Genomic DNA, 14342 nt, shown 5'->3' with positions numbered 1-14342 from the left:
TCATTGGTTAATATTTTGTTAAACCAACTCCTCTGAAGAGACGATTGCCTATTGGTTATTTTACTCTAAATCAGTGAGGGCGCTTGTTAAAAGATGGCGGCGTCCATGGTAAACTGATCGAAAGTCGTATCGAGAAGATTTCAGATTTTTTATCTGCACCTACTACATGTAGGCCTACCCTGCGCCGTTAAGTGTTGTTGAAATTCAGTCACCACAATGGATTTGGTATGTTGTGCTCATTCAATTTCTAGAGGGCTCCGTAGACAAATGATGAAAGGCGAACGAGGCTTCGGCCATGTCGGCCTAGGCTACTTCAACTTGTACTTCGACTTTGAGAACTCTAACTTTTAAGTCTAACTTACAGTCTTCATGTTCTAGTCACTTATGACCGAGTAGTGACTTTGAGTTCTCGAAGTAGGGCCTAGGCCTAATCACGCTTCTTCTTTTGCTGGCTACTACATTTGCTAAGATTCTGGCTGTCATATCCCGTACTGCCAACCGCTATGTAAACTGAATAATGCGTGTCAATTTGCCCCTTTATTTTACCCCCTTTAGCACGATAAAAAGATTCACAAATTTCGAGTCTTAAAGCTTACCAGAAAAAGAATCCCTTCCAAGAACACCATTTTTTTGTCTTTGAGTAAGGTCGTGAATTGATCTACAATTGATCAATCAGATCACAGGTTTTGTAGCTCTTTCACCGCACATTGAATGATGATTGATACTACATAATGAGGGTGGTGTTCAGTAGAGATCTCATAGACTCATTTTTTAATAGGAAATTGTGATCAAAATTTGCTTTTCCACACGCTGTAGTTTCTCTTATGTCAAACTTCAAAATTTGGACATTGTATTTTTAACAAATTTAAGTGAGCCAGCATAGGTCCATTGAAATAAGGCATAGGCCTAGGCATAAATTAAGAGCAAAGATTTGATGAAAATCTCAATTTTAGGCTTTCAGTCAAAATTCACACTTATTTTATTGCACAAAATAATCAACAGTTTGCTCTGTATTACGGGTACAAAAAACTCCCAACCATCTCAAAATGTCCCCGCTTGAAATCAGTTTTTCTTTGCTTTGCAGATTTCAGTGGTATCCAAACTTACATCAAATGTTTATTATGATATGTCCTCCAAGATCACTTCAAAAGTTAAACAGAAAAATATAGTTGAAATGTATATTAGCCTCCTTAGCATTGACCAATTAGGTGCATTGTCAGCCTGGAGTGACTAGCGCCCTGTAAAAGACAAGGGTGAATTTCTCCTTTTACAAACTTTCATTCATACTGTGCATGCATAATTGACTTGTTGAGCAGGGAGGCCTACTTAAAAATATTCTTGAGAAAATTTTAAACTGATTTTTGACTGTTCACTTCATAAAGTGCATTTTTTGTTTGTCACTCAAACTCGTAATGCATTGCAAATGTTGAAACGGTTTACTGACAGTATGCGAATTTGATAAATTCAGTCTTTTGAGTGGAAATTTGAGCCTTGTGCAAATTTATGTTCTCATTTATAAAGAGCATGCTCAGTGCAAGTGAACTCAATCATAAAAGAGTGTAAAGGATAATCAACTGATCTACTCAAGATGGCTGCAATCACTTTTGGACCAAGAAGTTTTGCTGTGGTACTTCATGGCTGTATACTCATACACTTTGGACCACAATTGGTCAATCTTCAAGATTGTATAAGTGTGTTGTGCTATTTGATCCTTTTATGCAAGGTCAAATTTCCAAGTCCAGAACACTCTGCTTACTGGGCATGTTCAGTTGCAGTGCCAATACAAAACTTAGTACTGTTTTTTGATTAAATACAAAGTGCTTTGCTGTGGGCTTCTTGTTGGATTGAAAATTTCACATTTTCATCACAATGTAATTACCATGACTGTATCTTAATGATATTTTTGATCAGGCATTAGGCCTGATGCAAAGTAGTGATGGTAGGGTTCGACTTTCCTTAATCGTAAGGCACTGAATTCTCGAAAAGTGAAAACTGACTAAAAACTTCCCATACAAATACATTCATCTTTCAGAATCCTGATGCAGATCTTGCCGTGCGAAAGAAGAAAAAGAAGAAGAAGAAAAGGAAACATGCAGAGACTCCGGCGGACTATGCCTGGATAAAAACTGAGCCTGAGACTGAGTGGTTGAGTGTACGAAGTCAGAATCTTGACTTTGGGACCATAGACAACAATCGAACCCTCGGTGCTCCCAAGGAAACAAGGAAGAAAAAAAAGAAGGTGAAATCTGAAGACCCAGTGGAAAATGTGACCAGTGTGGATGCAGAAATGGTGTGTGATTTTGGCATCTCGGATAGCACTGATCATTCAGATGAGGCAAAGCAGATCGTTAAAAAGAAAAGGAAGAGGAAAAGAAAACGCTCGATTCTCCAGGAAGCAGAGTCCGAGGAGACAAGTTCTATGGCGGGGGATTCACAGCAGGAGGTTCAAGATGGAGTTGAGGACTGTCCCTTGTCTTTCCGCGCTGAACCTCAATCACACAAATGCAAGAAGGACAAGAAGTGTAAGGTACAAGAGCAGCCGTCTCCAGGAACATTAACGGCAGATGTGGCCGAGTCACAACACATAATGCCTGCTGTTTCAGAGGCGACTAAGGAGAAAGTTGCTGATAAAAGCCGCAAGAAAAAGAAACACAAGGCAAAAGACCATCTTCACAGTCCGATGAGTACCGATGCGGATGGAGACCAGACTTCAGGGAAGATTACTGTGACTGACACAACTGAGGATGATGCAAGGCATAAGAAGAGAAAAAGGAAAGCCCAGGACAAGCTCAATGAACTGCACTACGAGGAACCCCAAGGGCTGGCAGATGCTAATTGCAAAAATCAAGATGACTCGGTCTCAGAGGGTGTGGGATACCCTGTGCGAATAAAGAAAGGAAAAAGAAAGAAGAAAGATTTGGATGAGCATTTGCAAACAGGAGGGAGTGCCGAATCACAGATTTCTCCTAATACTGTGGACATGCAGGAGAAGCTGTCATCGCAAGAGGAGGATCCCAAACCCAGGAAGAGAAAAAAGAAATCCACTGGTTGGAACAATGGTAATGATGACCCCATATGTCTGCAGTCGTCTGAAATAGAGATTGGTGAGCAAAAACTAGTGGATGGACATCTTCGCAAGGTGAAACATGTACAGAGGCACGGCAAATCGCTGTCAGTGATCACAGCCCTGTCACCCCATGAAAATGGCTCTCTGTCCCTGGACGAGTCTCCGGACCCCAGGGCAGTCCTCAGAAAGAATCCCTCACCGTATAAGGGTAGGAAAAAGGCTGGGGACAGAGGTCAGAGTTAGGGATCAACCGATGATCAGATCGGACATCGGATCAGGCCGATGTTGGCCAACATCCGCAAAACATTAGACTTGACTCAATTCGGGATCTCTGTGACGTCTTCACTTTGGATACATATCGAGCACAGACATACAGTTGCATAGACCACCAGTCTTACGCATATAACTATGATTTTGAAAAGCATGGGCAAACAATGGGCAAATGGCAGTGCGTTCAGGGCATATTACACACAACACACTTATATATAATTTATATGTCTGTGATATCAATACCGCATGCCATTACTTGCTTGGTGTCCTCTTGTGTCTGACATGACGAATCTGCCAACCGTTTGTACACAGCGAATGGGCTGATTGGGCTCATCTACCAAAAGTGGTAGCAGCCAATCACATTGCTGGACTTGTTTTACTTCATTCCTACCTGCATTATAATGAACGAGTCTACGAGTCTGACTACTTTGATGATTTTTTTTGGCGGATTGAGTGCACAGAATAAAAATAATGTGTACCCCGATAAAAATCTTTTTGACATCGTGCCTAAATCCGACTTGATTCAAGTCTAGCAAAACATTGCATCTGCAAAATTTAGCCTTCCTTGCTGATATGATTGCTGATGTTAAATTGAAGAAAGGAAGAAACTCTGCATTCAGTTTTGGCAAACACATATGTCATATTTTTATTTGAGCTTTAATAAAAACTGTGTTTTTTCATTTGGTGAGATAAATGAACAGTTATACCATGAATAGTTGCTCATGCGCACTGCCAAAAACCGCAGTCGGCATGGCGCTGGGCTTTTGACAGTGCGTACGTGCAGTGTTATTCATGACTTTAGTGCATGAGGTGTGCTCGGAATTCTCAGGTAAGCCTGTCAGATTCTACAAGACTGGTTTTCTGGGAGGTCGTCTCGTGTGAATATAGGGCCCTCTATTGGTAGTGCTATTCGGCTGTGCTCGCCAGCGCATTTCGCCTGCACGGTGCACAGTCCAAAACAGTAAATCCAGTCTTGGGGCAAGACTAGCTCACTTCCTATTAAGGATGCGTTTTCAGTTATTGTCAGTAAAAAACATCGGACATCGGCCGATGTTCGCATTAGACCATCGGACAGTGGATCGGCAGTTAAAACCTACATTGGTTGATCCCTAGGTCAGAGTGGATGCTCCAAAGCTCCGGCTGCTGACAGGTTGTTGGAGGCCAAAGCATCGGTCTTTGCTGGCAAGATGGGGTGGTCCTCTGCTGCGGAAGAAGAGGACGAGTCGTGGATTCAGGATCTTCCTTTCTACGTAGGAACTTCCACATGTACTTCCTTGCGTAGAAAACCAATACAAAAAGAAGGTTTGCCCCCATTTACTTCATGATTTTTTCCACAACATATTTGAAGGTACAGTCCATCATTTGCAGTTACCCAAAATGTGATTGATGAAATGATTGTTGAAAGGCATACTTGGTCTGAAGATGGCTATCTGACACAAAAAAGGGAAGTTATTCTCTGGCAGGTTGTCATTTTGAAGAACACAGTGAAAGAAGTCCATTGCTAATGTTGCATCTAAAGATGCATTTTGGAAAATTGCTATAAGAAGATTTGTTGGTTTAGTATGTGACATCCCATAGCTGCATTTGAACGTGAGAATGTGTCCCAGATGCCGAATGCAGGCACAGTTAATAACATGACTCGGTAACTTTTGATCTAAAATCGAACCTCCTGAGCATTGTTTTCTTGGGAGTGTTCGATGAGCTGAAACTTCCTCAGGCTGGCTCGTATGAACCCTTCTTATGAGTTTGAGTAACTTTGTTGCCTCAAAGGAAGGTATTGACCAATAATGGACAGTACCGTGAAGTATTGGAATGCCAAACTAAAAAACTTAATCTGGAAAATCACACAAGAACCTTTGTGTCTTTTATCAAAACAAAAAGCAGAAACTAAGAAGTGCGTTGCTGATTACTGAGCCTTTTTTTTTCTCTTTATCTGTTTTTTTTTTAAGTTGAATGGCTTGAACTAAAGTACCTTTACTTGCTCCTGTGTGTTTGCACAAATAATCCATCTGCTTTCAACATTCAAAAAAGACATTTTTCAACCTCTCAGTGAACATACCAGCACAGTGCCACTGTACATTGATATCGATAGCAACTTCCAAATAATGGGTCTGGTTGCAGGAACTTTACAAACACCACAACTGAGGCTTTTTGATAGGGGGTTGGTGAGAACAAAGATAGGGTGGATTTTGAGGATTTTGGGACTTGGCAACAACGAAAATTTATTTATTAACACTGAAAATGGGAGCAAAGTGATAACAAGGTATATTTACACTGTTTTGATGTAAGGATTAGGTACAAGAACAGCGCCCCCTAGTGTCACATGCTGTCAGCCCCGCCTCCCTTTCATATTTCCTTGGCTGGGCACATTTTTTATTTATGTGTATGTCATCTCATCACAGACTTGTATTACTGCTGCCATGCGACAAAAAATGTGAAGCATTATCGTCAAAGAAAAAATAATCGAAACAAAAACAACAGGTGATCGTCAGGCGTTGCCATTTGTGCTCTGACAGCAGGTCTGTGTTTAAAGCCCTTTTGTGGGCCTTGATCATATTTTCAATCAGTGTTTGTTGGCTTGGTTTCTCTTCAGGAGTCGTGCTTAAAAAAGGATATTGGAAAGGTCACGAGGACAAGATCTTGAGAGAAAACATTGAGAACTTCTGCAAAGTAAGTGGATATAAATCTAGATACCAAATCACCAGTAAATAAAGAGAAAAACTGCCAACCAGTGAAGTCACTTTGGAGGTGCTTTCGTGTTTTCATAGTTGCATGTTGGCATATTTTCTTTACCAGTTTTGGCTAATGGCTGATTTCACCAGTGTGGCATATTCAATGATAGAACATTGGACTTTCCATCAGTTGCCTGTTGGAATATTTGGTTGTACCAACTTCCCACAAAAGTAGAAAGAATACAGACATTTTTTACATCAAGTACAAAATAGAAAACTTGAAGGAAAAGTAGTTTTGGGCTTTACCGTTCGGGCATATGGTTTTAGCTGCATCAAAAATTGGCTTTAAGAACACAATTTTCTATCAAAATTATTGAATATTTTTTTTATTTCACTGATTTTTCCATCCTAATATTTAATTTCCTAATAATCATTCAAATACTTAATAATCGATTGAATATATGAATATTTGGCAATGGTACAGCTCCATCGCTAAGCAACTATTATCTCCACACCCCAAAAGCTTTGTGCTTTCTGCCAAATTCACAAGTGTGTTCACTGCTTGGTTTATACCACAACTGGTTTTGCTGTTTAATGAGCACATTTATTGGCTGAGTAATATTTCTTTCTATAAATATTTCCTGTGGCTATTTTTTGGGGGGAGAAGAGGCTCCAGTACTTGGCCTCATCTCCATCTCAGGCATCACCCACTTTTTTACCTCCCTGACGTTGAAGTCCTTGGTTTAATAACAAGTCATATGTACTGCCATCCAAGTGTTGAAACTATGTGCCATCCACCTTGAGCGGAAGCACCCCCTCATCCGTTGAACAGAGCCAGGTTGGTCTGGGATGTTCATTCTGCTAGTAGTGACTCGACTGTAACATGTGCTTTTCACAGTCGTCGGTGAACCTGCAAAGAATAGTTCCAACCAAAGGAGCCTCTGTTGCTTGGAAAATTGTCCCCTCTCTTGGTCCAGCTCAGGGTTCATAGACTGAACAAGTATTCTTATTCAGTTTAAACGCTAGTAGCCTCAAAGTGGGTATTGAATTCCGATATAAAGCTCGAGATGAAACCAGGTAGTGTGGAAACTTCTATATAGCTCCTTGGCTACAACTCTGTACTCAGTGACCCCAAGTTTGTGATTAATAAACCAATGAGATATGCAGAAGGGCTGATAAATGTGCATAAAGTTTGACAATGGTTATTTTCTGACAGAAATATGGCATTGACGATGTGAAGAAGGTAACTCACCCGCACCTGTTTGAAGAGAAACAAGCTCTCCTATGTCTCATACAGCAGAAGAAATTCTATCTTAAAATGTGTAAGTGAAACAAAAGGTGTCAACTACAATTGATGCACGAGGAATGGGTCTTGGACAATGCCAAGAAGTTTTCTCCATTGGGAATGGCAGTTTTAATGAAGCAAGAATTACCTACAATGCCATAGTGCTCAAATCTCAAAGTACTCAAATCCCCAAACAGATTTACTCGAGCAGTAGACCCAGTGCCAGGGTCGAGCCCATAGCAAGTCCAGTCAGAAATATGTTCACAGGTCCAATCACATATCCTCTTTGAAGCACCAGTCATAACTAAACAGGATGACAATGACGAAGGGATCGATTTTGTCACGGTCCATCTGAATTGCTTGTGATATGAGTTGTGACTGGCTTGCAATTGGCTCAGTACACCACAGTGTCGTCAGTGCCGTGTAAAAATGTGTCATCTCTCGTCCCTGTTCCAACTTGACATTACCTCATGTTTAGTCTGGAGTCTTATCCAGCGATACGGCTACACTAGGATGGTGCTGGAGTGAAGTCACATGAGAAATATGTGTGGAAAATCGGTGCTGATTAAACAGTGCAGACCTCAGGGGAAGACTAACAGTGTGGATAAAATTTTTTGGAAAGGGTGGCTGTTTTTGCTTGTGAAGTATTTAGCAGTTTTTAATTTCTTCCTGAAGCTTGAAGTTCTAATCTTAGCAGCTCTTTTCCCGAGGAAAAATTTCTCCTGTGAAGGAGACTTTGCTGAAATGAGCAGTTATCAATTGGTTCCTACTGTTGTTCTTTCAGTTATTAACCACTTCATGCCGGGGCATTTTGTAATGTTGATGATGCTGGGCCGGCATGACTATCATTTTTTCCGTTTTCAAAATCCTTCAAAAATTCATCATTTCATTTAATGGTCGTTTATAGCCGCACCAAGTAATCTTTAGGCCCTACTCTTGACAGGTGACCTTCATTGACGCCCGAGTATTTCAGCCAGGCCTGCAGCCTTGTAAACAGAGCCCAGATTGTGCGGTGTTGTATAACTGTCTTTTGTTCACGAACGTGGCTTAGTGCACTGCTGACCTCTTTTCAATAGGGGCCAGATTAGCGTGCAGCAGTGCCGTGTGGCTCATCGCTGCGGTGGTGGAGCGCTTTTGTCCCCGGTGGTAATCCGCTCGCTCTCAATGCCCCAAACCCTGGTATACCGTTTCAAAACAAGGCTGGATTATCACCACTTTTGAGAGTGAAAAATGTTGGTAATGCCCAGCAGCTTGGTCTTTTGTTCGGAGTGCGGTCTTTTGTTACAGGGCCCTGTTTCCTTTGTCCGAGTTCGGAGACCCCGGCCACCCATATAAACCATACGGCTCCGATCCCCGAGCCCCCGGCAGGAAGTGGTAAACTGGTCGTTCATAATTATCAACTGGATCCTCACAGTTATCAACTGGATCCTCACAGTTATCAATTGGATCCTTACAGTTATCAACTGGATCCTTACAGCTATCAACTGGATCCTCACAGTTATCAACTGGATCCTCACAGTTATCAACTGGATCCTCACAGTTATCAACTGGATCCTCACAGTTATCAACTGGATCCTCACAGTTATCAACTGGATCCTCACAGTTATCAACTGGATCCTCACAGTTATCAACTGGATCCTCACAGTTATCAACTGGATCCTCACAGTTATCAACTGATTCTTGAATTATGGACTGGTTCTTCACAGTCAAACCGGTTCTTCTCAGTTACTGATTGGTTCTTCACAGAATTCTAGAACTCACAAAAGAACTGTTGTTGGGCAATGTAAACTTTACAACAAACAGATTTTAACTCCCACTATGCAAACATTCGATGCTTTCATGAGTCTGATTCTTCTTTACAGGTAAAGGTCTCATGCGGTTACCTTTTGATGTTTACCTTAGATCCCGCAAGATCTGCGATGATCGAAACTACAAGGGAAAGTAAGCCAAACTGGTTTTGTTGTGGAATAAACTGAAAAAAAATTGATGACTTGCCCAGTGAACGCATGTGCTTGGAAATAAGAGATACTCCTTTAGAAAGTTGTTGACACCCCCTCCCCCGGAAAACTTCTTACACAAATGACTATTTTTTTTTCACGATTCCCCAGATTCACAAAGGAAGAAATGAAGGCAGTTGAGAAGTTGAAAAGAGTGTACGGGAACAAGTGGAGTCAGATTGGCCGGGAGATAGAGCGCTCAGGCCAGTCAGTTTTGGACTGGTACCGCATGAGAGCAGTGGGAGTCAGGAGTAAGTGCAGAGGGTTACAGACCGGTCACTAAATCGCCATAGATGACAGTAGTGAAAAGCCTTCAGTATCAGAATCAGAGATGAAGCTGGCTAGTAATTTGTATAGCTAAAGAATCGAAGATTTGACTTTCCAATGTGTCAATATTCAGTTTGAGATCCCCTTAAGCTAAAATAACATAAACATGTTTCTGTGGTGGCCTATCATATCGACTTTCCTGTGGTGGCCTGTCATATTGACTTTCCTGTGGTGGCCTGTCATATTGACTTTCCTGTGGTGGCCTATCATATTGGCTTTCCTGTGGTGGCCTATCATATTGACTTTCCTGTGGTGGCCTATCATATTGACTTTCCTGTGGTGGCCTATCATTTTGACTTTCCTGTGGTGGCCTATCATATTGACTTTCCTGTGGTGGCCTATCATATTGACTTTCCTGTGGTGGCCTATCATATTGGCTTTCCTGTGGTGGCCTATCATATTGACTTTCTTGTGGTGGCCTGCAAAAGTGCAAAAAATAATTAAAAAGATTTCCCCTTGCAGGGTTCGGCAAATGGTCAGAGGAAGAGAAGGACCAGCTGAGTAGAGCGGTGATGCTGGTCACGCAGTCTAAGGAGGACGACGTCATGGACAAGCTAGTCGGTATCCCCTGGCGGAAAGTCTGCAAGATGGTCCCCACCCGCAATATCCACCAGTGCAGAAACCACTGGTGAGAGAATTAAACAGATCTTTTTTTTTTTAGAAAACCAAAAAGATCAACTCAATTTTTTTCTGTGAACAACAACAGGGCTATCCACTTGAATACACATGCACAAAATGCTTAATGAGATTTTTCTATCCTCTGTGAATTAATAGTTTGCTTTTGTACTGAAGGCTAGTCATTGTTTTACCTGGCCTGGTAGGCAACAATACCACTATGACATAAAAAAGCACACTCCGTGAAGATACCTTGGTTTTGTGGGCTGCACATTTTAAAATGCTCTTTTGGTGGTAAAAATGCCAAAATATTTCTTGTCCCAATAAACCCAAGCTGCATCTTTTATGCATCTCTCACATGAGAGGCAGCTGCGACTTTGTACAGATTCAGTTGAAAATTGGTCCTACCCATGCCAAGCTTGCTGGACATGCACACGAGTGCACAAACAGAACGCGTGTCTTTTCGTTTCACATTAACAGAAGATGTGACATTTGTGTACCAGTCCTTTTTCTGTTTGCCTGAATCTATAAATACAAAAGTTATTATTTTTTCTTATAATGAAGACCTCATAAGACCTCCAATCTGAATTTAAGTCACCAGCTTTTCAAGTAAACCACAACAAAAGCACTGCTTTGACCTAGTTACTTGCGGCTGGCTTTGTGATGGTCTCCACTCCAACACCATTTCCACCCAATCCGCAAAGTTGTTTGTTCACTAATTATCTGGCTTTGAACTGTTGATTTGGCTTCCAGGAAGGATAAATTGTGTTGGAGTGTTGGGAACAGAACCAGGCGTCGGTGGACGGATGCAGAATCAGCTGATCTAATCAAAAGGTGAAGTGACATCCATGTTTCTTCAAGCACTGCTTTCCTTCCAGAAACACCCCTTTTTGTTTGGAAAATGTCTATTCCAATGATCCACCATGATTGTTGTCAAAGCAACACGGAAACCAAAACCCAGTAAATGTGCTAGTTGTAAAGCCTGATTGCTGCATTTGCACAAAGAAACTTGGATGCACAGATAACATTGCTGTACGGACCCTGGCAATACACAGTTGTGGTATTATTACTGGTAGATTTTGACAATTTCGTTTCTTTTGGGTTTTGGGGGGCAGTGTGTACAACCTTGATGTTAACGAAGAGTCCGACATAGACTGGGTGAAACTGCACAAGGAATTCTGGGAAAGGTAAGTAGAGGTCAACAAACTCTAAGGGGTGGGTCTGTTTACATAGGAGTGCGCATTGCTCCATATAGTTGTAGACAGAGTAATATGTTGACTGTTCTTGGCACAGTTTACTGCAAGCTTGGGTCATACGAGGGCAGCACACTATCTGTTGCTAACAATACCCCAGAACAGACAAAAAAATGCAGCCCAAATTGACAAAACAAAGTTGCATAAAGAAGGTCCTTTCAAAGAATCTAGCACTGTGAAGATCAACAGGAAGTCTTGTTTCAACAGCATAATGTCCACTTTCATCAGGATACCAAAAACCAAATTAAGACATTGAAAAATGGGGCCTTGACCACTTGTGGATGGCATTATTTTTGGTAGAAATTTGTGACTTTGAAACAGGGCAAAATATACATGTAGCCTTCATTGTCGATACACAGCCAAATGCAATAGAGGGATTTCACATTAGCGCTGTCTGCGCACATCGGCACCGTAACCGAGGCTCTCTGTGTTGAACTTCGTCGCGCGCGCCCGCAGAGTCGACACAGTAGATTCAGTATCCGGTTCGTAAGTGTGACACCACTTCAGTGGCACACCCCCAGAGCAATGTTTGCTGCCACAATAGGCCATGCACAATGGCCAAGTTTAAGTTAAACACATTGTCCACTCCCTCAAAATCCTAGGACTCCGTGTCTGCGTACATAACATATGAAGGGAGGGGTTAGCATTTGTAAACATCGGTCAGAGGAGAGCCACCTAGATGATGGCCTAACCTGTCAGCCATGCCTGCATATGTAGATGGCTTGATCAAGTTACATACCCTCCAGCGTGAAGTGGTCAAGACTCGTTTGTGTGGGATCCAGTCATAACCGTGTGCAGGGAAAAAAAATCCTTTCATTAAGTCTACTTGTGGAGAGAGTATAAGTTGCTGCATTGTCACAATTAAGCGTGTGGCTGGTGTCTTAGAGATGTCTCTTTTGCAATTCCATCAGGGCTCCTTCCCCATCAAAGTTAAGCCAAATGTGGTATATTCTCAAGCTGAGGCACCTGGACAACTATCATTTCATGACATTTGAAGGTCAGTCTGCAGTTCGCACTTCTTTCTGTCTTCAGTACGTCTCTCAAAATGTCTGGCAATTATCTGCCACTTTCTGTCTCAGGTAAACCTCCTGCCACTGACTTTGCCCAGGTTACACGAAGTTTCTGATCCACTCAGACAAGCTTAAATGGAATGGAATAATTCTGAATCCAATTATTCTTTCCAGTGCAAGGATGTAAACCGTTTATTATGCATAGTTTTTGAAACAGTTAGAGGGCCTTATGTTACAGCAAAAAAGGTGGTTCCATGTAATTGCCTGAATACTTTATCTTTGTGTACAAGTCACCATTTTACTTTTTCAGTCCAGCATTAAATCGGGACACCAAGTTGTCTCATTCCCAATTAGTTAATGCTCCAACAGTTAGTTAATGATTCAGAAGTGTCAGTTTTCATTATTTTTTTCCCCTTTCCATTTCACAGAATGCTACGATTCATTCTCTCAAGTTGGCTACAGACATTCACTCCGTGTAAATCATGGCTAGTCAGCCATGTTTTTTCAACTCTTAAGTCTGTTAACTTGCAAAATTGCCTGTCTGTGGCAACCTCTTAGCGGCACACCGTATTTAAAACTGCCTGTATTGAAACAGTCATTAAAAAAGGAGTGATTAATTGATTGAAAAGTTATCGTAAAGTGCTTGGTGTTTCTGGTATTTTGATTCTAGAGATCCTGGACCAACTCTACCACAAGGTCCTGCCTGTACTGAAGGGACGCCTCAAGAAACAAGAGGCAGCCAAAGCCAAAATGAAATCTAAGGAGAGCATCTCCAGTTCAGAAGACGACTCCAGCTCCGAAGAGGACGACGACTGGTATTAAGCAGGGCCTTGCCCCTAGCCCAACTTGGAATACCCGAAAACCCAACTTGGAATCTCTCCTTGGATTTCAAAGAATGAATCATGACAGTTAGTTCATCTTACTGTGGGGCCAGTTTCAGATGTTGTGTCTTTTACTTGTCAATCACATCTTTGGGATGACATGCAATCAGTTTTAGTGGGTGTCAAGAAAGGGGTGTTCCCTCTCCTTCCCCGCAGGAGAAAGTGAAAAATAACACCAAAAATATCAGAGATTCTAGGAATAAAAGTTTATTCTCTTCCCCGGAACAAGTTCAGAGATTGAAATGATGATTTGAATAGTCAACAAAGTGGGTTTACTCTGGAGAAAACTTACTAGAACTGTTCACGTTAAGATTTTCATAAGACAAGATTTTGAGATTGAATACACTTCTTTTATCAAAACACTCATATAATTCAGTAAAACAGTCATAGAAGAATTCATCAAAATTGACCTTTGTTGTTTACAATGGACAACCTAGTGGAAATTTGAAGGTTAAGATTTGTCGTCTCAGATTTGCACGGTCCACATCCTTTTCATATTGGAACATATTTCACAATCTGCCCTGATACGGTTCTGCCGCTACTGGTCAATTACTTAAACCCGCTTTGTAAATTTAGTATTTGGAGACTTCGTAAGTCATGTTCAAGTTTATCTCTATAATGGTTTGATTCATATGCTTTATGTATGTAAATAAAATGCTTCAAAACAGTTGTTTTTTCCAAAAGACATCAATAAATAGACATTCAAAGAACTGGAAACAGATTAAGAAGCTGTCTCTTTATTTACTGCTGTTTGATAATGTTTAAGGCTTGAAACTGTCAATCTTACAGTTTAGCTAAGATAGAGGAGTGAATCATGACATTCATATGACACACTAGACCCAGTCACGGTGGCAAACAGGGTTAAATTCAAGGGGCGTGTGCTCATTTTTCAGGGGGCATCAAAAGGTGGTAACTGCTGCTTGCAGTTTACTTTGGGGTAACCCCCCCCTTTGGGCAGGTCCTGT

General features: G+C 41.4%; 1 protein-coding gene across 4 annotated transcripts; it reads left to right on the top strand.

Annotated features, from left to right (window-relative positions):
• Window positions 1–57: 57 nt before the first annotated feature.
• LOC110987533 (uncharacterized) lies at window positions 58–14094 on the top strand. Of its 4 annotated transcripts, none has more exons than XM_087142981.1 (12): window positions 58–225; window positions 2033–3059; window positions 4451–4639; window positions 5931–6007; window positions 7226–7331; window positions 9157–9235; window positions 9403–9542; window positions 10081–10246; window positions 10987–11067; window positions 11349–11420; window positions 12398–12565; window positions 13167–14094. In XM_087142981.1, the coding sequence occupies exons 1-12, from the start codon at window positions 217–219 to the stop codon at window positions 13255–13257; spliced, it is 2205 nt and encodes a 734-aa protein (XP_086999107.1). In that variant the 5' UTR covers window positions 58–216; the 3' UTR covers window positions 13258–14094. The 4 variants fall into 4 exon arrangements, with proteins under 4 accessions (XP_086999107.1, XP_086999106.1, XP_086999103.1 ...); XM_087142980.1 differs by having other exon boundaries at window positions 2033–3104; XM_087142977.1 differs by having other exon boundaries at window positions 2033–3275.
• Window positions 14095–14342: the final 248 nt, after the last annotated feature.

The sequence above is a fragment of the Acanthaster planci genome, linkage group LG11, assembly GCF_054643075.1.
Source record: "Acanthaster planci isolate LZ-2023a linkage group LG11, COTS_SCS, whole genome shotgun sequence".
Taxonomy (NCBI): domain Eukaryota; kingdom Metazoa; phylum Echinodermata; class Asteroidea; order Valvatida; family Acanthasteridae; genus Acanthaster; species Acanthaster planci.
The sequence above is the reverse complement of the archived record's forward strand: the minus strand, read 5'-3'. Positions and strand labels throughout refer to the sequence as shown.

What these genes read in the sequence shown, in the direction of transcription:
- LOC110987533 (XM_087142977.1), top strand. An exon ending in CACAAGGAATTCTGGGAAAG is followed by an intron (nt 11,421 to 12,397) that starts GTAAGTAGAGGT and finishes CAATTCCATCAG; the next exon opens with GGCTCCTTCCCCATCAAAGT. An exon ending in TCTGCCACTTTCTGTCTCAG is followed by an intron (nt 12,566 to 13,166) that starts GTAAACCTCCTG and finishes TTTTGATTCTAG; the next exon opens with AGATCCTGGACCAACTCTAC.